Genomic DNA, 24,802 nt, shown 5'->3' with positions numbered 1-24,802 from the left:
GGGGACCATCACACGGCTTTGCCTTTGAGGAGGCAGTCGGTAAGATGGGCTCTCAGGCCAGACCTCCTGGCTTCCCATCCGGATACAAACCCTGGATGAGCCAGGTTAGTCCATGCAGACCCAGTGCGGCTCTGCCAGCAATGACCGCTTGCCTACAGCTTCCTGAAGGGAGAGGGCATCGTTCTGGAGGCTGTCAGAACCATCTCTCTCTCTCTCTCTAGGCCCCCACCCCACCTACTTCTCACCTGGACAGTTGCAAAGCCTCCAGCCCTTCAGCCGCTCATCTCACCTTCCTTAACCCAAGTCCCCCAGCTTCATCCCCACGGCGGGCTCCGCTCACAGCCCCACTCCCACCCTGATGAAGCAGCTCTGTGGACTCTCAGCTGTGGTGCAGGCCCTCTGGCAACAGCCCTGGAGTAGCTCACCTTCCCGCCCCCATCTGTGCTTCTCTCCACAGCACCCTGCTCCCGCCCTCGAGTCTGCTCTGGCTTCTCCCTGCACGCTAACATCAGCTGGGCTGTTCCCTGCCTGCACCAGCTTCATCCCCACTTGTGTAAGATGTGACCCCTCATCTCAATCAGTGGAGACGAACATGTGCTGAATTTTCTAAGGCAATCCTTACCGCACGTAATTTTTTCTTTTCCCCAAAAAGTGGTTTTTAAATACACAAATGTGCCTTGGGAAATTCTTTCTGACTAATAAATTCACAAACAAGAATGTCTCTATTTTAGGTTCCAAAATCAGTTAGGCAAATACTGCTTTATCTCTCATTTTGCACCTCCTGGCCTGTGTCCAAACTTCTGTGAGCTTCTGGTGGGCAGGTCACCGCCCCAGTAGACTCTGAAAGACAGCACAGCTGATGAAGACACAGATAAGGACAGCGAAGCTGCCAGATGCCCACGGGGAGGAGGGGGAGCCCTGATTCCCTGGGAAGCGGGGCATCTCACCTGGGGCTGAGAAGCAGCGTGGTACTCTTGCATCAGCTCGGGTGAGTAGAGCTGAGGGACAGGCTTGAAGGGGTTCATAGCCACCAGGGTGCAGCCAGCGTTGGTGTAGAATGTGTCAGCCATGTACCGGGCCTGCAGACACCTCAGGACTGAGGCAGGGGTGCTGTTAGCAAACTCTGGCTCAGATGGAGACACAGCCACATGTACAGACCAACACCTCACCTACTAGAGTTCCCTCTGCAATTAGCCAAGAGCCATGAGATCCCAGCCTCTCCCTGATGAGCAGGTATGAGGAAGATCTAATTAAGATGAACCCCACATCTGGAGCAAAGCCTGTGTTGGGAAGCCTGGGGGCAGCCGCCAGGCGGGGGTCTGGAGCAGCCCACCTGGCTGTCCAGGTCCTGTCTGGCTGGAGGCAGCGGAGCTGAATACCCTCTGGGAGAAAGTGCACCCCTCTGGGGTGGGGTGGGGTGGGTGGGGGAGGCATACCTGTCTCCAGTGTCACAGGATTCACCTTGGTGAGGTCATCGAGCTGCTGCAACGGGGCCTCCCCACCCAGGAACTCCTGCAGGTCTTCCCTGAGGGACTCCCCGCCGTGGGCAGCAGAGCCTGAACCCTGGCCATTAACCTGGGAGCGAAAAACAGGACCCGAAGCGCCGGGACTCAGACCGGCCAGGAGCTCCGTCAGGGTGAGGGCTTGTACTGGAGATAGAAAACCAGCCTCTGGGATCAGTCTGGTTGTTCAAATTGTACCTCTGCCATTTACTAGACCTGTGAGCCTGCATAGGCTTCTTAACCTCTCTGAGGTTAAGTGGTGGCTTCTTTGTTTGTAAATAAAGGAAAACAGAATCAACTCACAAGGTTGTTTGGAAGAAAAACAAGAAAGAGATATGGAAAGCACTTAGTTGGGGACCTCCCTGGTGAAGCAGTGGTTAAGAATCGGCCTTGCAACGCTGGGGATGTGTTTTTTTGAGTCCTGGTTGGGGAACTAAGATTCCATGTTGCTGTGGAGCAACTAGGCCCGCAAGCCACAACTACTGAACCTGTGTGCTCTGGACGCAGTGGGCCACACCTGCAGAGGCCAAGTGTTGCACCTGCGTGCCACAACCAGAGATTCTGTGCTGCAAGGAAAGACACCAGACGAGGCAATGAACACCCTGAATGCAGCAGCTAAGACCTGATGCAGCCAAATAAATAAATGTTGGGGGCAAAAAAGCAAAGCCCTTGGTGCCTGGCACAGAGAATGTACTCAACGTGAAAGTGTTAGTTGTTTCAGTCGTGTCCGACTCTTTGCGACCCCGTAGGAATGTAGCCCACCAGGCTCCTCTGTCCATGGGGTTCTCCAGGCAAGAGTACTGGAGTGGGGTGCCATGCCCTCCTCCAGGGGATCTTTCTGACCCACGGATCAAACTCTCATTCCTTGTGTCTCCAGCACTGCAGGCGCATTCTTCACCCGCTGAGCCATCAGGGAAGCATGTACTCAGGAAATCAATACATGCGATCCCTTCTCCTCTGCCATGCACTCCAGCTTTCAGGTGAGTCAGTGCCCGGCCTTACTGGGCTGGTGGGGGTGAGGCCCGAGGTGGGGGGTACTGCGAAGGGAAAGAACCAGGGTTTGGGCCTTTTTTGAAAGAGACGATATCAGCTTGAGGTGAAAAATCAGCTGTGAGGCAGTACCATGCCTTCATCACCTGCCTCTGGAGACTGAATTTAGCCTAATTAATTAGCTCCTGCTGCCCTGGTCTACTTGAGAGCAGATGAGGTCAAGAACAAGCACCAGCGGGAAGAGGCCGTTTCTGCCTCTCCCTTGCCCATCCCTGATACCAACGCTTTACATAACTTCTCCCCACTTTCCTCCTGTGATCCCACTTCTCCTCTCTTCTCGCGGGGGGCTGCAGGGAAGGTGTGCGGAGCAGGCAGTAACCTGGCTGAAATCTGCTTTTGGAGGAAGGGGTCTGTGATATAACATGCATGGGTTTCTTTTTTGGACATTTTTATTCATTTATTTGGCTGTGCTGGGTCTTCACTGCTGTGCGGGGGCTTTCTCTAGTTGCAGCGAGCCGGGGCTACTCTCTGGTTGGGGTTCACAGGCTTCTTTCAGCAGCTTCTCTTGTTGCCGAGCATGGGCTCTGGGGTAAGCGGTCTTCAGCAGTTGCAGCTCAAGAGCTTAGTCGCCCGTGGCAATATGGGATCTTTTTGGACCAGGGATCAAACCCGTGTCCCCTGCAGGTGGATTCTTAACCACTGGACCACCACGGGAGTTCCTATGTGCGAGTTTCTAATGAGACCAGTGAACCTTAGAGTTCAAAAATCTCCAACAAAAGTGGCAAGTGTCATTTGAGAGGCCCAGTGATAAGTTTCCTTCCAAAGAAGCTACCTGTTCTCTGAACTTAGGCCCACCACAAAGCATGCACAAGGCAGACTCTTATCTCCAGGATTAACTGCTGAGGTCAGAGCGTGACTGTGTCCATGGAAATCCCTCTACCCTAGTGGAAAAAGGAAATCACTCACACCCAGCCATAATTTATGAACAGATCTGATCCAACCAGACAGGCAGCTGAGTATCATGGTTCTTGAGTTGGACTTGAAAGCTAGATTGTCTGGGTTTGAATCTTGATTCTACCACATCCTAGTTACAAAATCTTATGTAAGTTTCTTAGTCTCTTTGCACCTCAATGTTCCTCATCTGTAAAATGGGAATAGTGGTAGATCTCGTAGATGCTAACAAGCACATAAAGTATTTAGAAAAAACATCTGGTTTCTGCCACCAAAAGTTTGCTATTATTATTCTGTTAAAAAGTAGCTCTTCTAATTAGGCAAAAAGATACTGGTGGCTCAGATGATAAAGTGTCTGCCTATAGTGTGGGAGACCCAGGTTCAATCTCTGGGTAGGGAAGATCTCCTGGAGAAGGAAATGGCAACCCAATCCAGTATTCTTGCCTGAAAAACCCCATGGATGGAGGAACCTGATAGGCTACAGTCCATGGGGTTGCAAAGAGTCGGACACGACTGAGCAACTTCACTTTCTTTCACTTTTCATACCAAGGGCCTTAAAACTGCCCTGCAATTCTTCTTCTAGAACATGATACTATGTAAAGGCCATAAGAATGTTCTGTTTATATAGAAACATTTACAATTGCAAAACAAACAAACAAAAAAACCCCAAGCATCCAAATAGTACCTTAAATTATAGTGAAGTGAAAGTGAAGTCGCTAAGTCATGTCTGACTCTTTGCGACCCCATGGACTGTAGCCTACCAGGCTTCTCTGTCCATGGGGTTCTCCAGGCAAGAATACTAGAGTGGGTTACCATTTCCTTCTCCAGGGGATCTTCCCAACCCAGGGATCGAACCCGGGTCTCCCGCATTGCAGGCAGACGCTTTAACCTACCTCCTTACAACTGAATAAAGCAGGTTACAAAGAGAATGATATCTTTAAATGTTTTAAAAATTTTTAGGGAGAAAAATCTAGGATATTCTTTAAAATGTCAGTTATCTATGGGCAGTACAATTATGGGTAATTGTTATGTTCTTTTTGCTTATCTGTATTTCCCACATCATTGTAATGAACGTGACCTTGAATAAGTCACTTAACTGCTCTGAGCCCTATATGCAATATACTGGCATTGGATATGTAATACTGTATCCTTCTCAAGTACTCAACAAAATTATATGTGTAAAATGCTTAGTATAGTGCTCACTATACAGCAAGAGTGCAGCACAGAGGAGCTGCTAGTATAGTTATGATAAACGTGGTTGTTTGTTAGTTGCTAAGTCATGTCTGATTCTTTTGTGGCCCCACAGACTGCAGCCTGATTGACTCCTCTGTTCATAGAATTTCCCAGGCAAGAATGAGTGGGTTGCCATTTCCTTCTCCAGGGGATCTTCCCAACCCAGGGATCGAACTGTCATCTCCTGCATTACAGGTGGATTCTTTACTGCTGAGCCAACACGGGAAGCCCTGATAAACATTACTGTTTTTTAAATGAGAAAGAAGTTAAAAATGGACAATAAAAAAGTTCCCTCTGCAAAAAAAAAAAAAAAAAAAGCCTGGAGTAGGCAGCTGTCCTGCCTGCTTCTCTCTGGCCTTCAAGCCTATTTCACGAGCCAAAGGATTAAGAGGTCAAGCAGCAGAGTCTACCAGGGTTCCCTTGAGGCTGGCTGACTTCACATTCAGTTATCCTGCCTTACTCGCCTGGGACTCCACTAGTCCAGGAATCAACTTAAACATCTGCCTTGGCCCAATGGCTGCTGCGGCTGCTGCTAAGTTGCTTCAGTCGTGTCCGACTCTGTGCGACCCCATGGACTGTAACCCACTAGGCTCCTCTGTCCATGGGATTCTCCAGGCAAGAATACTGGAGTGGGTTGCCATTTCCTTCTTCATGGTCCAATGGCAACACTCAGTAAATTAAAAAATTCAGCTAATATCTGGCATTCTCTCTGGACCAAGAGCTGCAAGTGAAGGATGATATAGGTAGGAGGTGGGGCTCCACAGGGAAGGGTGATTTGGAATCCTGCAGGCCCAGGGCCATAGGAGCCTTTAGCAGCAGAGGCCCACAGTAAAGGGCGGGTTTCACATCCCATTAGCAGCCCCCCCCGTTCCCTGTGATCCATTCATCAGAATTCTTGTCTATTTCCACATAGGTCATCTTCTCCCACATTTCTGCACAGGCTGACTCTGCCTGGACTGCTTACTTTCCTTCTCCATTTGACTAATTCCTACTCTTTCTTTTTTCTGGCTGGGCCATGTGGCATGCAGGATCTGAGTTCCCCAACCAGGGGTTGAACCAGTGCCCTTTGCGATGGGAGTGCAAGTCTTAACCACTGGACTGCCGAGGAAGTCCCAACTCTTACTTCTTTAAGGCTCAGCTTTAAAGAACACCTCCTCTTAGAAGCCCCAGGCTTCCAACTTGTCTTTACAATTCAGGCTGTGAGGAGCATCTCTCAGGACTCCCTCACAGGTTCAGGCTTGTAAGGTCACCAAAACACCCCAAGGATTCCCTCACCCAGCTTGTCTTACCCATCCTAGGGAAAAGAGCTAAAAACCACAACAGGAGGTATTCAAATTAGGTGTCGGGAAGAGCTTCTCAGCCACAGACAAAGGGCACCGAGGTGCCTCTCTAAAGACAGAAAAGGGGTCTTTCCCTCCCTTCCAGGTCAGGGCAGTGGAAGCATCATTCGGGTAAACGAAAGAGGTGGAGCTGCCTTAGATACTTGAGGGTCTGGGTTATCTTAGGGTGAGGACTTTACCTGCTGGAGCATCCTGTTTCAGTGTGGTCAGCCAGGATTCTGGGTCACGGGTACGTGGAATGCTATCCACCTGGTCATGGGGGCACAGGCTGGGGCATGGATCCTGCGAAGGGCTCAGCTCCCAAGGAATCTCTGAGATGAGCCACCCCAGAGCCTGTGGTAGAAGAGAGAAGATAAGGGCCGCATACAGGTGATGAGGGTTTCTCCAAGGTGACTCAGTCCTGCTCCTCCCACCGAGCACCGGGAACCAAAATGAGACCCAGGGCGAGCCTGGGCAGAGAGGAAGACTTTGTCCTGCCCCCTGCCAATTAGGGAACGAAGGTAACTTTTACAAGAGCCTCCTGGGGTTCCTTCAGGGCCAGGTTCACTACAGGGCTTGGGGTGGGGCTGCAAATTTTCTGGGTCAGTGTGCCATGGAAGCTGAGGACACTGGAAGGCAGAGAAGCCTCTCAGGCACACAGAAATATTCCATCTTAGTACAGCCAGTATTCAGTGGGGCAGGAAGACTGGAGTCAATTCTTGATATCCCAGGAAAGTGGTTGTGTGGGACAGACACCATAGCTTAGTCTTTCACCTGATCAGCCACCTCACCTTCCCTCCTCATCTGGAAAATGGAGATAATAAAAGCTACTTTGCAGGGAGCGGCTGTGAAGGTCAATCAGGTGAAAACACTCTACAAAGTCCAAATCTGAATATTCATTTAGAGGAGAAACATTGTTAGTAAGAAAGATGGATGACCCATTTGGAAGCACTGATCAGGTGGAACAGTTCAGTGTCAGCTTTAAGAAGGCCAAGCTTTTGGAGGAGAATCCATCTGAGAGGGGGGTGTTGTAAGGCTGGGTTTGGGCCAATCTCTGAAAAACTGTGAATGACTCTTAGAATTTTCAGGCCCCACACATCCCCAGCAATGAGGGATGAGAATGAGGGGTCCTGGTAATGGACTGACCTTGGAGGAAACTTTCTTGAGGCTCTGAACACATTGAGCCTTTGAAAGAACTCAGGAATGGGGGACCTCCAAGGAAACAGGAAAAAGGATAATGTAGGCAGAGGAGGGCATCAAGACTGATGGACACATTCACTCTGGACACTGACTGTACCCCATCCAGGCGACAGCTGTGCAGAGGGTTCCGGAGACTCAAGGCCAACAAAGTTCCCTCAATGGAAAGCTCATCTTAAGAGAGGGGATCAGAGGGGAATACAGCAGGTTGTGTAGTTAGAATCCAGAGCCCACAACCCCTCAAAAATGCAGTTCACAGGACCTCTGTAGCCTTATTCCGTTTCTTCCTTTGCAAAAAGGACTACTAATACCCAGATCTCACAAGGCCGAGTTAAGGATCAACGAGATAGTACCTTTGAGAGCGCTTGGCAAATGCTGGTTACTACGATACGGAGCCCACTTTCTGCCAGAATCAAGTCAGATGGAAGCGGTTTTCTCCAGGTTCCCCCAGCTCTTGCTCCCTGTCGGCTTCGCGATTACCAGCCGAGAATTTCTGAAAAGGGCGTGACCACTGTAGGCAGGAGGGAGACAGGAATAAACAGATGAAAGCCCCTAGGCAGGGCAAGGCAAGTGGCAACCTGATTATCAACTCCTCCCTCCCCCCGCCCCCCAGCCTCCGGCAGACGAGACTGGCAGGGTAGGGGTCCCGGGAGCCCGGCAGGCCCCGCCCGCAGCTTCCCGGCGGGAACCGGGCACTCCCGGTCCCGGCGAGCTGCCGCCGGGCCCAGGGCTGGGATGCCGCTCCGGAAACACTGGGCACGGGGACAGTCCGTCCTTCTGGAGAAGGTGGACGTGACCCCCCAGCCAAGGGCGCAGCTGCCTGCAAGCCTCCCGGGCCCCCTCTCCCGGGTCTCCAGGCGGGGAGAGGCGCGCAGCGGGAGTGGAGCCTGCCTGTACCCTAGGCGGCCCCTGCCGGCACGGTGAGGCGTGACCCCGGAGGGTCCTCGTCCTGGAGCAAAAGGCAGAGAGCCGGGCTTCCTCCTCCTGGGATACCAGAGGGTCAAAAACGAAAGGGCAAAGAAGTGAAGCCCGCGCTCTGGAAAGGGGAAAAGAGGGGCGCCCCCTTCTCCAGCGCCGCGGGGGCCCGCTGGCCTCCCCGGTTCCTTCGGGCCCGGCTGCGGGGTGGCACTCACCGGTCGCACTGCCCTAGCCGCCGAGCGTGCAGCCCCCCCGGCCGGACTGGAAAGACAGACGGGCGGGCCGGGTGAGGCGGCGGGAAGGGCCAGCGCGGCGGAGGGCGGGCGCGGGGCGGGGGCCGGCCGGGGAGGCGCCGGGAAGGCTGCGGGCGCCAGGCCTCCGGCCGAGTGGCCGGGAGCCGGCCGGCTCCTCCCCGGGGGCGGGGCGCACGAGAGCCGGGCGCACGTGGCCCGCCCGGGACGCCGGGATCTGGAGCCGAGGGCTTGCTCCGGGACTGTGTACTGTAGAGCCCGCGGTGAGGTGCGAGGGAGCGGGGAGGGACGGGGCCCTCGCGGGACTGTGGGTCTCCCAACCGGGAGACCGGGCACCCTGACGCTCGCCGCGGGGTCTGATGGCCAGTGGTGAGGTGCGGGACACGTTTCCGCCCGGGCGCCTCTGACAGACCGTCTTGCTAGCGGCCAAGGTCGCGGAGTCAGGACCTGGACTGGCTGAGCCGGAGAGCCGGAGGGAGGCGCGCGGGGAACAGGCGGGGCATGGGAAACGGGCACCCTTCGGGGCGGGACCGCGAGGTGGGCGGGGCCTGGGAGCGCGGGACGCCCCGCCCCATCGCGGCCGGAAGCGCCGCTCGCGAGGCGGAAGTGGCGGGCTTCCGCTCTCCCCGCGGCGGCGGGGTCCCCGCTCTGCAGCCCAGTGACGCGGCGCTGTGCCGCGAGGCGCCGAAACCCCAGGAGCACGTGAGGTACGAGGACCGGCGCGCATGTCTGTCAGGAAAAGAGCTCTTTTAAAAAGGCCAGCCGGTTCGGATCGGTTTCTCCTCGGGTGATTGGGTCCCGATAGGCCATCCCTCAAACGTGCATTCTCGGGGTGGGTCTTGTTTGACTGACAGATGTGTGCTTCCTGTGTGCCGCTTTTCAGACATGGACGTGGGGTGTAGAGGCGTTTTGTAACCTTAAAACAATTAACACTAGTATATACTTTACGGTCCCTACTCCTCCTCCGTGATTAGCGTCCGTTCCACTCTACCTACACCTTGTAAAGGAGGTGAGGAGCAAGCAGCCTGGGGAGCTCGGGAGATCCCTGGAGGGTTCGCATTTTGTGCTGGAGGCAGGAGGTTCAGAGAGGCTCGGGACAGAAACTGAGGCCCCCAAATCCAAAGGGTACTTCAGCACCTTCTCTTTCCGCGACCCTTCTCCTCCCCCCTCATCCTGCTGCTGCTAAGTCGCTTCAGTCGTGTTCGACTCTGTGCGACCCCATAGACGGCAGCCCACTAGGCTCCTCTGTCCTTGGGATTTTCCAGGCAAGAACACTGAAGTGGGTTGCCATTTCCTTCTCCAATGCATGAAAGTGCAAAGTGAAAGTGAAGTCGCTCAGTCGTGTCCGACTCCTAGTGACCCCATGGACTGCAGCCTACCAGGCTCCTCTGGGCAAGAGTACTGGAGTGGGTGCCATCGCCTTCTGTTCCCCCTCATAGTGGACTCGAAATCGTTAGGTGTGTTTAACTTTCATTACATTATTTTCATGACAATGTACTGTGTTTATTTTTTTAGCAATTCTGGGTCTTCCTTGCTGTGGGAGGGCTTTCTCTCTTTGCAGAGAGTAGGGACTGCTCTCTACTTGTGGGTGCGCAGGCTTCTCACTGCAGTGGCTTCTTTTTGTTGTGTACAGGCTTCAGGACGTGTCCAGTCTCAGTGCCTGTGGCCCAGGCCTAGTTGCCCTGTGGCATGTGGAATCTTCTGGGACCTGGGATTGAACCCATGTCCCCTGCACTCTTAAGGTGGACTCCCAACCACTGGACCACCAGGGAAGTCGCAGCTAAAGCTTTTTAACCAGTAATTTTATTCTATTAGCAGGACATCCTTATCTTCATATATTAGGCTTCTTCCAACAATCCTTGGAAGGGGAATCTCAAGTCCTAGATTCTGCTCTGAAATTCAGGAATAAGTAAAATCCAGTCAGGTGCACCTATATGCCAATCCCACAGAAAGGTTGCTTTTCACAAATGCATCCCTTTTCTCTTTTCATAGGAAGAAGAAAAAATGTCTCAAAAGCAGATGAAGGAAGCTTTTGTCAGTAACCAGAATGGAACGAGCGTACTGGAGATCACCGAGGGCTTGTGCCTGCCTGCACTCTGCGTCCTGTGTAGAGGGCTCCTGATCATTCTCTCACAGCACTTATGTTCTTCTTCACATAACTCGAGGACTCGATTCTTGGTTGACTTTGCGTTCCTGATAGTTCCCCTGGTCACCACGTTGACCATTTTCTCTTCATTTGTCCTTCTCGAGTATCTTGTCGCAATTATCCTTGGGGCAGGGCTGCTCTATGAAATATACTGCAGAAGAAATTGCTATGCCAGAATGCCTTTCCAGAAAATCTGTGAAAAATTCTTGAAAGTTAGTCTAGAATCAGAACACATCCCAGCCATCTCCTGTTTCCGTGTTGTTAACAGTGCCTTTACTGCTGTTGCCATTTTGGCTGTGGACTTCCCACTGTTTCCCAGAAGATATGCCAAAACCGAGCTCTACGGGACAGGAGCAATGGATTATGGAGTAGGGGGCTTTATTTTTGGGTCTGCAATGGTTTCTCCAGAGGTTAGGAGAAAATATACAAAAGGCTCCAGACTTTGTTATCTTACAAAGTCACTGTACTCTCTTTGGCCATTAGTTTTCCTAGGAATGGGGCGATTAGTTGCTATAAAATCCATAGACTATCAGGAACATTTAACTGAGTATGGTGTTCACTGGAACTTTTTCTTTACCTTAATAGCTGTGAAATTGATAACATCACTGCTTTTGATTATTTTTCCCCTAAATAAATCCTGGATTGTAGCCATCAGCATTACTGCATTATACCAGCTAGCCCTTGATTTTACCCCCTTGAAAAGTTTAATTTTGTATGGCACTGATGGTAGTGGCACAAGGGTTGGTTTATTAAATGCCAACCGAGAAGGAATCATCTCTGTCTTGGGGTACGTGGCAGTACACATGGCTGGTGTTCAAACAGGGTTATATGTGCTTAAAGAAAGGTCACATATCAAAGACTGGATAAAAGTAGCATACTGTATTCTATTGACAGCTATTGGCCTCTTCATTTCTCTTTACATAGTTCAGGTAAATGTAGAAGTAGCATCTCGAAGAATGGCCAATTTAGCTTTTTGTATTTGGATAGTTGCTTCTTGCCTGATCCTTCTTAGCAGTTTATTACTGGGTGATATAATTTTGAGTTTTGCCAAATTTGTAATTAAAGAGGCAGCAGTACCATGTTCTTGGAAACTTATCCAGTCACCCACTGCAAATAAAAAGCATTTGGAATCCATAGTCTCCGAAGCCAAAAGAAAGGAACCCACTCTCTGTTTAATCACAGCCATGAACAGAAACCAGTTACTTTTTTTCTTGCTGTCAAATGTAACAACTGGTCTAGTCAACCTTTCCATAGATACATTACACAGCAGTACCCCGTTGTCCTTGTGCCTGCTCAATCTCTACATGTTTACCAACTGCTTAATTATATATGTGCTACACTTGCAAGATAAGACAATAAAATTTTGGTGATCAATAGGGGTAGTATATGTTTTGAGCAATATGTTAATGAGGAAGAATAAATATAAAATGTGAAGAAAATGGGTGTCTGTCGATCTAGGGTTAAAGTTTCATTCCTGCTTTAACAGTAGTGATGCTTAATATTTTAAATGTATGTCAACACTATGTAAAACAAATCAATATAGAAGAAACAAAGCCTTGTGACTTGTTAGAATACTTATAAATTTTAGTTATTTTAAAGAAGCTGTTGTGTTTACAGTCGTGACACTGGAAGATTGGAGGGTAGGAAGGAGGATTTTTTACATTATATCTTTCTTTGGGGGGGACAGAAGCAGGAAGGATCTTACTTCCTCCACAGGGATTACCTTTGTCCCCTGCAGTGGAAGTGGGGAGTCTTAACCACTGGACTGCCAGGAAAGCCCCTTTTACTTTCTGTCTTGTATCACCTATTACCATTCTGTATTTTCTACTGTATGTATTTTATAATATTTACATTAAAATATCTCAGTTGTGGAATTGCCAACAGTACTGCTCCAATTTTAATCTTTAAAAAAGACTCGGTATAAGAAAGCAATGTTTAAAGTCAAATACTTAAAAAATCATAAAACAGCTAAATGCTCCAAAGAAGAATGTGTTAGTTGCTCAGGTGTCCAACTCTTTTTGACCCCAGGAGCTTGCCAGGCTCTTCTGTCCATGGAATTCTCCAGGCAAGAATACCGGAGTGGGTAGCCATTCCCTTCTGCAAGAGACCTTCCTGAATCAGGGACTGAACTTGGGTCTCCTGCATTGCAGGTGGATTCTTTACCTTCTGAGCCACCAGGGAGGACCCAAATGCCCTAAAGAATAGATTGAATTATTTGTTGTGATTTACAAGCTTAATGAGACAACAGTTTTGCAGTGAGATTTTTTTTTTTTTTTTAGCCTGCTCTCTGCTAGGGATTGGAGAAGGCAATGGCAACCCACTCCAGTACTCTTGCCTGGAAAATCCCATGGACAGAGAAGCCTGGTAGGCTGCAGTCCACGGAGTCGCTGAGTTGGACACAACTGAGCAACTTCTTTTACTTTTCACTTTCCTGCATTGGAGAAGGAAATGGCACCCCACTCCAGTGTTCTTGTATGGAGAACTCCAGGGACGGTGGAGCCTGGTGGGCTGCCGTCTCCGGGGTCGCAAAGTCGGACACGACTGAAACAACTCAGCAGCAGCCGCTAGGGATGATAAGCAAAAGGTTCCTGATATCTTGGAGCTTGCAATCTAATGGGGAAAACACATTAAACTGTTATAAACTGTGCTAAGTCATGAAATATAGGTTGCCAAAAGTGTCAAATCAAGAATTGGCTTTACAATAGAGTGAAGAAACTTTTCCCCACAGATGGTTAAATTTTTTTTTTTAGCTAGAGTAGATGGGTGTAATGAGGAGTTAGTGTTTGTGTGTCTAGGGAGCAGAGGGTCAGATGCTAGTAAGGGAGAGGGTGAACAGCAAACATGACTATTGTACCAATGAGTTTAAATTTCTTAAGTTGATGAGGACTAATTTAGTGCTTAGGTAGCATTTTATCCTTGCTAACTACAGTTAGTTATATTTGGAGGTAATCTATTGAAAGAAATTTCCCCCTTAAAAAAGTCAATATATTGAATAGTTATGTTGCTATAAAAACAAAAGATTAGATTTTATTTCTGATTAATAAGGAAGACTTGAAATTTAACCAAGATTATAGTATGTAAATTAAGCATGACTAGCAAAGGTGACTGGTTTTCCTGTTGTGTTCAAAGCATTTTAGGAGGACTAAGAGGCTCTAACCATATTGTTCTCATTAAAATAGTAATTTAAAAAGTATTTGGTGACTTAATGACCATGTGTCTAATTGGTCCGCTGCTTCTTGTCCCAGGTCTTAAATATCTTTCAGTAAGTCTGCCAATTATAGACACTGAATCATAACTAAGAACAAAATGTACTATATGTTTTGCTGCTAAGTCGCTTCAGTCATGTCCAACTCTGTGCGACCCCACAGACAGCAGCCCATCAGGCTCCCCTGTCCCTGGGATTCTCCAGGCGAGAACACTGGAGTGGGTTGCCATTTCCTTCTCCAATGCATGAAAATGAAAAGTGAAAGTGAAGTTGCTCAGTCGTGTCTGACTCTTAGCGACCCCATGGACTGCAGCCCACCAGGCTCCTCCGTCCATGGGATTTTCCAGACGAGTACTGGAGTAGGGTGCCATCGCCTTCTCTCACTATATGTTTTTTTCCACCTCCAATTAGGAAAGTCATGAAAGAGAAAATTAATGAAATTACATTCATAAAAAATAAGAAAATAAACCAATCTGATTTTAGTTTACAGAAGAGAAAGAGATCATTAAATAAATATTTATTGAGTTCCAATGTGCTAGATACAGGTGCTGGGGAAACAACAGAAAATAACACCCTGCCCTCAAGGGGCTTCTATTTTAACTTGTGGACATTATTTTTCCTTTAAAAATTTTCTTACAGTGGGGAAAATCTGTCCCTATTTTTGACAGATACAATAGAGCTTCCCACTGTCAGGTCATGAAAAAGAAAACCCAATTCACAGATACTCAGATCTGGACAACTGTGGTAAATTAATAAGATTTTGCTGTTGATTTTACTACCACATAAACAATGAGGTTATTATAGTGAAAACAACAGTAGGTATTTTAATCTTCAACTATCAATTTTTGAGGACAGAGAAGGGAGGGGCAAAGAAGAGAGAATATAGTCTAGGACTTATCTGTGACCTTCAGAAAGTGACTCATTCCCATGACTTTAATTTTACACTATTATAAACTGGGGATGTCTACTACATATGTATTAATAGTTCTGTGTTCAGTAGATGACAATGTTTTATTTTTATTGAGCACCTTGTCCTATATGTTGTGTAAATTAAATAAGAACATACTTTGCTCCCTAGGAATTCCTCTATGAATACAAGAATATAAGGAACAAATCAGTATCCTTTATTGCTTTTAAATCCAGGTAGCGTGGAGACTAGTCATATCTCATCATGTCTGAGTTTTGCCCTTGGCTTCTCACACATCGTGGACCTGCCAAAGAAGAAAAAGAATGGTATTTTTATGGAGAATGTGATACGATATCGCATCTCCATCGCACCAACTGTTCCTTATGAGGTACCAGCAAAAGGTCTTCTGTTGTTAACTGCCTGCTTTTTCTTAGCTTTTAAAAATTTTCAGCTTTGCCCTTCACAATGCCAGTATTGAAATTTAAAAAGGCAACAACTGGCTTTTTAAAAAATGCAATCGTTTTATCAAAGATAAGCTCTCTGAAGGCAGATCCTTAGTCATGAAACATTTGCTGTAGCACTAAATATTTGCTTCAGCTAAATATAGCTGCAGACCAATAGTGAAAAAAATGAATGCCTGCTCTAAAATGAAGATACAAGGTTAAAAATTCTAAAAAGTTGTTTTGCAGTGAAGTAATTTGCTAAGCATTTTCCCCTCATATGTTGATTTTGTCTTATTTGTAGCACCCAGGGACCTCCCTGAGAAAGAGCAATTTATCAAGCAAATTAACTTTTTAGCCTTATAAGAAGTTCATTATTAAATAGTATGTGAAACACTGTCCAAAGATACTACACAGTGGATCTAGAAGACAAATCCAAATCAGGGGAAGTAATCTCAGGTTTAGACATTGCTGTAGTCTCCTCATTTTAAGTTTTATATCTGAGTTTTAATGCCTTTTTTTAAACTTAGATTTAAACCCCCAAGGTGAATACTCTTTCTTTGCTAGTCCCCAGTGTATACTCAGTCATGAAAGTTATTAAAATTAACACCTATACATTGAACTTGTATTTTCAATGTCCTTTACCAACCATCATCCAAGGAAAGTTTGAAAGGCATAACATAGGTACATTAATTGACAGTCGTTATAGGAGCACTTTCAGATTTTAGAAGCCACCTTATTCTTTTTTTTTTTTCCTTAGGGATGTTTTACATAAAACACAAGATTCTCTAAAACTGTCCGTATTTTGGCTATGGAGTCTAATTTGTCAGAACTTACATGCAATCCTATATGCCTATTGAATTTAAGCTAAAGACCACACACTTTTCTGCTCTCCTAACATGGCTAAGGACATAAATACTTACTGGATAATCACACCTTTGGGACTGAACAATGGTTCTTCCAGTTTATTATGTCACCTACTCTAACAGTGACCACACAATGTCATAAGTCAACATGGCTAAGGGGTTGCGTGCACTATGGGTTTTTTTTGTTGCGAATCTCTTAAGACTTCATGTGATGACCAAAATACTTTTTAAAGTCCGTATCACAGCTCTAGCCTATACTACCAGGAAACACAGATCACCAGGATTAGTTAGTTGTAAGAGCATCCGATGGATTGAGTCTTAAAATCGTCAAGACTTTTTACAGGCAAAAAAATCTTCCCGACAACTATATTGGCTTTACAAACAGGACTCTAACGCCTTCAAGGTAAGAACCGAGTACACGATGGCACGCAGAGTGTGCATGAATTTGTCTTAACGGTAGCTCAGATTCTCCGAAGAGGATCAGAGGGAAGGGCCTTTGGCCAGCACCAGCACTTTGCCCAAGGGAACTGTTGTCCTGTCTGAGTCTCTAGGTTAATATTAACCGGACCCAAGAAGTTTCTCTGCCCAGGACGCGTACACAAACCACTATCTGCACAGTGTAACAACAACAAAAAACTGTCAGCACTTAATGTATTTTCTGCCCCTCCCGGAGGGTCTCAATGAGTCTGGAAAGCGGCTAGCTTCTGAAGAACCAGGGCGTCAGGGAAAGCGGCGTCAAGGGCCTGGAAACCCAGCCTAGTCTCCCCTCCCCCGACTCCCACCTTTTGCTCTCACTGGTTTTGAAAAGTCTCAGCTCCCCCCTCACTTCACTTACCCAAGTCCTCACTGGGCCCCGACCCACGGCGGAGTCCCCTCGGCTCCGCTCCCTCTCCCCTCCGCCCTCGGGAGGGCGGTTCCCGGGTCCCACACAGCGGAGGACTGAGGGGAGGCCTTCACACCCCTCCTAACAGCCCTATTTCGGGTTTATTTGAGTAGCTAGACTCCGGTGAGGGCGCAGATCACGCGTCAGGAGACCGCCGGGGGAGCACCCCGCCCCCTCCGCCAGGGTTTCGAAAGGGGCGATCCTGGAGCGCGCCTGGAGTCTCGCGAGAGGAGGCGGGGCCCCCGCCCGGCTCGCTCGGCCCCGCCCCGCCCCACCCTCCCCACGTCCCCCCCACCTTCCCTCCCCCACTCCCCCGTGGCGCGAGCGGCTGACTGAGCCGGGAGAGGAAACGGCATTCTGAGCCGCGCTCCCGCCCAGGCCGGCCCCGACGCGGGCCTCGTCAGCCGGTAACGGGGAGCCGAGGTGGGGGGGCCAGGGAGGCGACCACGCAAGCGGTGAAGGTCAGAAGCGGGAGGCCTCCTCCGAGAAGGGTGAGGAGGGGAGGGTCTGTGCCTCCCCCGCGGACTCCGCAGAGCTGAGGCGGGGTCGACCCCTCCCAGGGGCGGGGTCGCGCTGGGCAACTGCAGCCCAGGGAACTGATGGGGCGGGGCGCGCCCTTAAAGGGGGAGAGGGGGTCAGCTGTGTGTGGGCGGTGGGCTGAGGGCTTCCGGGCGGCGGGCCGTGGGCTGAGGAGCGGAAGCTGGGGGTGGCGTCCTAGAGCTGGGACTCCGCTGACCGGCTAGGGGAAGCCCCGGGGCCGCCAGGTCCCTTCCGCCTCTCCTTTGGACCCTGACTGGAGGCCGGCGGGCTGGGTTGGGGGGGTGGGGAGAACGGCGCGAGGGGGCGGGTCTCCGCGCTGCTCGCCGCTGATTGGCTGAGCGCGTGTGGAATCGGGTGATGGGAAACGCAGCCCAGCTCTCCCGTCCCCTCCTGCTGCTCTCCCTCTCCCCCCCACCGCCTCCTCCCCGTGGCGAAAGTGCTGCGCGGCGGCGGGTGCTTACGCTCGCGGGGTTTGGCTGTTGCAGGCAGGAGCTGGGAGGAGGCGGCAGCGGCAAGAGCGGCGGCGGCGGCAGCGGCAGCAGCAGCAGCAGCTGGGAGGAGGTGGTGACGGTGGCAACGGCAGCGTCAGGGACGATGGCGCGACTGGTGGCAGTGTGCAGGGACGGGGAGGAGGAATTCCCCTTCGAGAGGAGGCAGATTCCCCTCTACATAGACGACACCCTCACGGTGAGCGGGCCGGGCCGGGCCGGGCTCGCCGCTCCCCTGGCAGCTGTTTCCCCTCCTCCCCCTCCCCCAGGCCGAGCGCTGCGCACTGGAGAAAAGAGTGTGTTGCAACTCCTAGGCGAGGCCTTCTCTCTGGCAGGCCCCACAAACTCGCCTTTGCAGTGGGTCGTTTGGTAACGTCCGCGGGCCCCTAGGCTGGCGCTCCACCCGCACTGAGAGCCCCTCGCCCCGGCTCTTACCCTCCTTTGCCTCTCTCTTCCTTCACCCTTTCCCTTTCGGAGACGGTGCTTTTGCCCAAAGCACGCTCCTTGGAGAGGGGCTGAAGGATCTCGGGCGTCCAGGGCCTATCCCTTACAGAAACCACCTACCCTCGGGGAGGCTTAATTACCTGGAAATGTCGCAGCTGCACTGCTACCTGTCTATTTTCTAGCTTAATACTACAGCTCTCACTCCATAAAGCATAATTACGGAGGGCAGGGTGACATGCTTTTGTACAGGAAAGATCCCACTAAAAGGATCTGATTTCGCTAGAGTCTCAATATGCCTAGTCCATTAAAATTGTTGGAAATGATTGTATTGCTAGGCCATGACTCTTCAAAACGGGCTTTCTTGGCATTAATGATTCTTTAATTTACAGATAGCTTTTCCTAAGGAAGCCACAATATTGAATGTGTAAGGGCATTATAAAAGGCTGATGGCTCATCTTGAATGTCAAACCCAGTTCTGAGTAGTTTTCCTTTTTAGAGTTGATGGTGGTACAGCATTACAGACCCTCTGCCCTGGGTTGCTGTAGTGTTTCCTTTAGAAGGAAATGGCAGAAATTTGAATCTGAACAGGAAATGAGTGCAGTCGCTTGTCACAATTTCTTAAGAAATGAAATGGACCTTTTCTGAGAATCTTGAAATGTGCATTTTGATGATGCTGAAGTTTTGGATTATACATTTGTGTTTTGATAAGGTGTAACTAAGTGTCTTCATACCGCCTTTGCCTTTTTTCCTTTTCAAAGGTGGTTGGTGTGTTTTGTTCCTGAATTTCTTTTTTGCAAATACCTACTGAACTTTTTTCAAATTTTGTGTAAAATGCAAGTCATTGTAGAGATGTCACTCTATGCCTTTCTGTTTGCCAGTCTCAATTAAGACTTGATTGAGCTGCAGTACCTTTAAAAAGCATTAGAAGAGCTATTGAATGACTTAATTTGTTAGAACTTTTTAAATGAAAGCATCTATAATTACTTAAGTGCATTTTAAAAATATTTTCATGGAAAAAGAATAATTGGGCTCACATAAGGTACATAGACTTTGTGTTTCATAAGAAAGTGTGCTTGTATGCTTTGGTCATGATTTCTGCACTTTTTGCATTAAAAGTATAATGGACTTGTATTTTAAAAAGTGTTTTTTAAAAAATTAGCACTCAGATCAAATTAAATGATGGATTTCTCAATTTGAAAATTAATGAGTTCATTTATTGATAATTTTCTTTCTTCTCTCTCCCTCCAACACAGATACTTTTCTAGAGCATATAGTTTGGTATCAACCTTTTGTGTTTATTGTCCTAGATAATCTTTGAAGTTAAAAAAAAAGATTTGGACATAAGGTTACTATTGAGTGTATACTATCAAAACAGGGGAAATCAACCTAAGATTTGAGTATTTACAAAAATTTAAGACACTTATGAGTCTCTCCTTATGTTCACAGAGTCACCTTTAATATGGATGTGGCATTGATATATCCATTAAATAGTTTTTTAAAATAGGCAACTTTTGGGTGTTTTTAAACTCTCTTCTGAATGAATTTCCAAAATTTGCCTTAGAAAAAGATATAACCTGCACTGTGATTTATTATTGTACTTACTTCTCTAGGGAAGTTGGGATTGGACTGACTTGGCGGTAGAGTTTTGCTTTTATTGTATGGTGGACTTGTGACCCAGGCAAATAAAATTTAGGCTTGCTTAATTTAAGTATCTTAAGTAGCATCTTATTTTTTTATGTATCTTTACTCTGGAATGGTTTTTTATCACTAGGAAATGAATGGGACCCTTCATTGCTTTGTTATGGAACTTACATATGTCACTGAATGCTGGTTTGTGTAAAATCTTGTCAAGAGTCCATCATATTTAGGGAAACAAGTTTCTTTCAGAACCGTTCTACCAGACACTACTTAAAGGAAGAGTGTAGAGCAAACACCTGTTGAGGAAGAGGGAGGAAGCAAGCCTGCAACAGAGGGTTATGCTCAGCACTGGGTCATTGATAGTTTGATGACATTGTATCCTTGAAGGTAACTTTTGGTTTGATCTTTGTTCCTAGACTCTATAGGTAATCCACTGAGAAAACATTGTGTGATTATTTCAAGTCTTAGAACCTTGTTAACTTCTAGGTGTTAAGTCTAGTTATAATGTTTACAGTCAGTTAAACATATTTATTCTTGCAGAAGCCAAAACCTCTAGCCTGAGGTAAACTAGCGATTTTAAGTTGGATTTGTAAAACGAAATTAACAAGCTTGTAGATGAGGAAGTAGCCTCCTCTTTTATGTGGTATGTTGTAGCCACATTTAAAAGACTCATGACAGTTCAGTGGGTTTGAGTACTTGAGTACAGTGCTGATATAGGTGTGTTTGAGAAAAATCCCAAGTAAGTGAACTGGTGGAATATTTAGGAAAATGGTATGCTATGTAGCCAAAAGGCTTTTCAGTGTTATTAGAATTATAGAATAGCAGATGGACAGAATACAGATTTTATTTTAAAGACATCTTTGAAGAATTGGGGCTTCCCTAGTGGCTCAGATGGTAAAGAATCTGCCTGCAATGCAGGAGACCCAGATTCGATCCCTGGGTCGGGAAGATCCCCTGGAGAAGGATATGGCACCCGACTCCAGTATTCTTGCCTAGATAATTCTGTGGACAGAGGATCCTGGTGGGCTACAGTCTATGGACAAGACTCAGTGGCTAACACACTTCTTTGAAGAATTACCGTTTTTAAAGTATTTTTAGAAGGAATTAATAGTCAGAATATATACTCCTTATAATATAATCTTGAAAAATAGTTGCAAAACAAAACAAATTATCCTTTACCCTGCTTCCCAGAGATAGCTGAGATTATAGAGCAGCATTTTGTGTAGTTCCCATCATAGCAACATGCAGATTCAGAGTTGAGATATGTCATCTTCTGTAACACTTCATATCTTGCTTCTTCTCACTGAATGTAATATTGAGAACATTTTCTCTTGTTATTCTTAAGCAGTGTTAATGGCCTTGTAATACTTTGTTGTATGACATTCCAGGATGTAATCATTCCTCCTTTGTTGGACATAGAGGTGGTCCTAGTTTTTGCTATGAATAACATTCTTAAGAATATGAATAATGCATAAAACTTTGCATTAACAATTTTTTCTGGCTTTTCAAAGGAAAATTACTGGATCAAAGGATAAAAATCTTCTATAAAATTCTTGATACATACTGTCAAGTTACTACAATGTGGAACACAGTTTACCCTCCTAATTCAAACCAATCTAAATGGACTAGAAGCTCTGATAAGGATTTTTGAGATTTTAAAAAGATGAAAAATGTAGTGTAACCTCTTGAGGATTAGGTAGTTAGCATCAGTTAGAAGTTTAGTATTGTTTGCTTTAAAAAAAAAAACCAACTTAGATCTTTATTTATTTATTTTATATTTTAGGCTAGGCCATGTGTGTCATGGCATGGGGGATCTTAGTTCCCTGACCAGGGATCGAACCTGTGCCCTCTGCATTGGGAGCTCAGAGTCTTAACCATTGGCCCACCAGGGAAATTCGCCTGTTTTAAATTCTTGATTAAGTTTTTAATTTACCAAAGGTGATAGATGTTACAGATGGCTGTGAAGATGAAGTAGTAAAAAAGTAAAACTAAAAGGACAGGGATTTTTAATAAATACAAACAGTATTGTTGGATTAGAGCTTGTGAGAATGCGCTAGGAACAGATTATTTGTGGTCAGGAGAAACCAGGACAGGTACTTAAGAGTGAAAGTGGGTAATGGATTCAATAAACTTTATAAAGCAGTAATTGCAGGACAATGACTTGTTCTATTTTTGGCAAGCCTAGGGATAGGCAACCTCATCATGAAGCCAGACACTAATGATTCCTCTGTGAGACCACACCTGAAGTACTTTACATGAGTGCCTTCCTTTGGGTAACCTAGAATCTGAACAATAAGTCAGGGAAGTGATTTTAAAGAATGAGGGAAAATAGTTCCGCTGTCCTCTTATCTTCCTCTTTTTATTTTTTCTCTTTTTCTTATTTTGGTGTCATCATTGAAGAGGATATAGTGATTGGCCAGGAAACAAGTAAAGAGCCATTGTTGTAAGGGAAAGGCAAGGACAATAATTATTTAGTGTGAGCATGGAGTTTCTAATTGGGGCGGTATTGAATGTGTGTGTGAGTGTGTGCATGCGTGCTCAGAAGCTCAGTTGTGTATGTACAAGAGAAAATTTAGTATTATTCAAGCCAGTGAAACACAGGAAAGACACAGTAATATACTTGATCTTTACGTTTGTCTGTACTAGTTAGGTAAAAATGAAATGGTTGGAAATGAGGGTTTTGTTTCAAAAATTTTAACCCTGTTCTTTATTGACTTTTTAAAAAGGATTCGAGAATTAGGTATTATTCATTAAATTTTATTTATTTATGGTTGTGCTGGGTCTTTATTGCTTCATTGCTTCTTCATGGGCGTTTCTCTAGTTGTGGCAAGCTGGGGCTACTTTTGGTTGTAGTGTGCAAGCTTCTTCTTGCGGTGGCTTCTCTTTCTTGCAGAGCACACACTGTAGGGTGCGTGGTCTTTAGCAGTTGCAGCTCCCAGGCTCTGGAGCATGGGGTCAGTAGTTGTGGCACACAGGCTTTGTTGCCCTGAGGCTTGATCTTCCTGCATCAGGGATTGAACCCGTGTCTCCTGCATTGGAAGCCGGATTCTTTATCACAGGGAAGCCCCTATTAAATTTTATAAACATATATATTTTAAAGGTCAGCATGTACATTTTAATATTTAGGTGTGCTCTCAGTCCTCTGTTTTAATTATTAAAACAATAAAATATAGTTGATCAGAATAAAAATAATTTACTTATACAGAGTCAGAATTTAGGATTTCACCTATGAAGTGGAGAGGCATTGATTTGGTAAATTAAATAACTTTGATTTTAAAATATATAGGTAATTGTCTCAGGTTTTATTTTTTTAATGGTGGCAATATGTGGTGAAATGATGTATATATGGATCAAGCAAGTAAAAATGTAAATCAAAGTATTAGTTGTTTAAATGGTAGATTGGAGTGATTTGCAGTGTTCTAATGAGTTACCTTTTTTTATGACTTGATGAGTTAAATTTATTTGTGTTTTAAACCATGTGGTGATTCCAGAGAACATGTGAGTTAATTGTACTATTCTTTTTTCAGTTTTTATGGGCCAGGATTTCTAATACCAGGATTGTTAAGACTAGTAACCAATTTTATTTTGTACTGTTGGCAAAGTTAATATATGACAGTGCTCAGAACAATGGCTAGTATACATAAAGCTACGTTAAATGTCTTTATTATTATTACCGTCAGTCTTTGGGGATAAGACACCAAAAACTGGTGACAAGTTGGTTAGCCTAAAAATTCGGTAATTGATCCTAAAACTGTGAGCTGTGGACATGCAGTCTATGTATGGAAGAAGAAACTTCCAGCATAGTAAAAGCTATTGAGATGGAAGCATGAACATATCTCTGAACTTGATATGATGAATATAGAATTGGAAACAAAGAACACTGGCTCTTTCCTTGGTAATAAGTGGTGTATATGTGTTACATTTGGGAAGGTCATCTATCTTTTCACCTAGAGATAGCCACATCTAATATGTATTTTCTTTTTCTGTAAGAAAATACACACATGAAAATTTGAGTCATATTGTACATGCAGGTTTTGGTTCTGTGAAATAAACTCAAGTCCTCTGGGTTGTTGAATAGGTGTTTGCATCCATCCTTAGTATCTACTTGCCTTTCTAGCACACATATCCAGTAGTCCCCTCTTCACAAATCAAGAAAAGGTCTTATATCTGTTGTTTATACTTGCCTTGATTGTTTAGTCCTCTGTTTACTGTTAAAACAAGCATGTGTTTAGGTTCTCATTTCTGATGTGGAGGGGAAAGAGTGGTCACTTGGTTAAAGAAGCAGGTCTTTGTGATTCTGGTTGGTGAAGGGAGGAGTCTTTTTAAGATCACGTTTAGCTGAGAGGGTTTTTTAGTTTTTGCCTCACATGGTCTCTTGGAGTGTGTAGGAGTTTGTGGCCCTTGTCACCTGGAAATAGAACTTTGTCGCATAGTATGTTTGATACATTTAACAATGCTCTAGTTAAGATATAAATGTGTTACTTTATTTCATTGTTTCAAAGGCATACTTTTTTCATATTTAACATCTCTAAAATTGGGATACTTCTTTCATTTGGTGACATCTTCCAGTTACAATGGTTCTTTCCTAGTGGTACATAACCTAGTGGTACCTAGTGGTACTTAAGTTACTCCTTGAAATTAGTGGCGTCACAGGTCAGTAAAATGTGGTGATTACTGATTTCCATTGTCTGACATCCCGAAACAGCCTTAAGCTTTATATATCTCTCATCCTCTGCAATGAATTTTGAGAACTGAATAAATATTTCAGTGTATTTTTTTCCGTTCATGATTAGAGCAAACATTTGCTATGTGTTGGGTATTATTCTGAGTATGTATCTGTGTGTGTGTGTATATGTAAAGTGAAGTCATTATATATATAGTCAT

The 24,802-nt window shown here is 46.2% G+C and overlaps 3 protein-coding genes and 1 long non-coding RNA gene across 21 annotated transcripts in view; 2 read left to right on the top strand and 2 right to left on the bottom strand.

Moving 5' to 3' along the window:
• MYO19 (myosin XIX) overlaps positions 1-8,388 on the bottom strand; it is a 33,112-nt gene extending 24,724 nt beyond the window's left edge. For 2 of the 4 annotated variants that reach the window (XM_040244125.1, XM_040244128.1), the window contains exons 1-5: positions 8,326-8,388; positions 7,546-7,703; positions 6,196-6,349; positions 1,437-1,575; positions 948-1,096 (exon numbers count right to left, since the gene is read on the bottom strand). In XM_040244125.1, the coding sequence (XP_040100059.1) occupies positions 948-1,096; positions 1,437-1,575; positions 6,196-6,207 (300 nt within the window). In that variant the 5' untranslated portion in view covers positions 6,208-6,349; positions 7,546-7,703; positions 8,326-8,388. Of the gene's footprint in view, positions 1-947; positions 1,111-1,436; positions 1,576-6,195; positions 6,350-7,545; positions 7,789-8,325 lie in introns of those variants that run through there. The other 2 variants (XM_040244126.1, XM_040244127.1) reach the window with 2 other exon arrangements.
• A 197-nt stretch (positions 8,389-8,585) lies between these two features.
• PIGW (phosphatidylinositol glycan anchor biosynthesis class W) lies at positions 8,586-12,393 on the top strand. Of its 2 annotated transcripts, none has more exons than XM_040244144.1 (2): positions 8,586-8,629; positions 10,354-12,393. In XM_040244144.1, the coding sequence occupies exon 2, from the start codon at positions 10,366-10,368 to the stop codon at positions 11,875-11,877; it is 1,512 nt and encodes a 503-aa protein (XP_040100078.1). In that variant the 5' UTR covers positions 8,586-8,629; positions 10,354-10,365; the 3' UTR covers positions 11,878-12,393. The 2 variants fall into 2 exon arrangements, with proteins under 2 accessions (XP_040100078.1, XP_040100077.1); XM_040244143.1 differs by lacking the exon at positions 8,586-8,629 and adding an exon at positions 8,973-9,068.
• On the bottom strand, positions 9,838-17,031 carry LOC120866421. 3 transcript variants are annotated; one of them, XR_005721653.1, is made up of 3 exons: positions 16,885-17,031; positions 14,779-14,923; positions 9,838-10,700 (listed from the first exon to the last, which is right to left on the bottom strand). It is a non-coding gene; the product is annotated as an uncharacterized LOC120866421 (long non-coding RNA). The 3 variants fall into 3 exon arrangements; XR_005721652.1 differs by having other exon boundaries at positions 16,761-17,009; XR_005721654.1 differs by lacking the exon at positions 14,779-14,923 and having other exon boundaries at positions 16,761-17,009.
• Positions 17,032-17,038: 7 nt separating this feature from the next.
• GGNBP2 (gametogenetin binding protein 2) overlaps positions 17,039-24,802 on the top strand; it is a 32,132-nt gene continuing 24,368 nt past the window's right edge. For 3 of the 12 annotated variants that reach the window (XM_040244133.1, XM_040244131.1, XM_040244129.1), the window contains exon 1: positions 17,816-18,035. In XM_040244133.1, the coding sequence (XP_040100067.1) occupies positions 17,943-18,035 (93 nt within the window). In that variant the 5' untranslated portion in view covers positions 17,816-17,942. Of the gene's footprint in view, positions 17,300-17,555; positions 18,036-24,802 lie in introns of those variants that run through there. The other 9 variants (XM_040244136.1, XM_040244134.1, XM_040244137.1 and 6 more) reach the window with 7 other exon arrangements.

This window comes from Oryx dammah, unplaced genomic scaffold, assembly GCF_014754425.2.
Source record: "Oryx dammah isolate SB20612 unplaced genomic scaffold, SCBI_Odam_1.1 HiC_scaffold_8, whole genome shotgun sequence".
In the NCBI taxonomy this organism is placed as follows: domain Eukaryota; kingdom Metazoa; phylum Chordata; class Mammalia; order Artiodactyla; family Bovidae; genus Oryx; species Oryx dammah.
The sequence above is the reverse complement of the archived record's forward strand: the minus strand, read 5'-3'. Positions and strand labels throughout refer to the sequence as shown.

Coding starts and splice junctions, on each gene's coding strand:
- PIGW (XM_040244144.1), top strand. CDS start 10,366: ATGTCTCAAAAGCAGATGAAGGAAGCTTTTGTCAGTAACCAGAATGGA.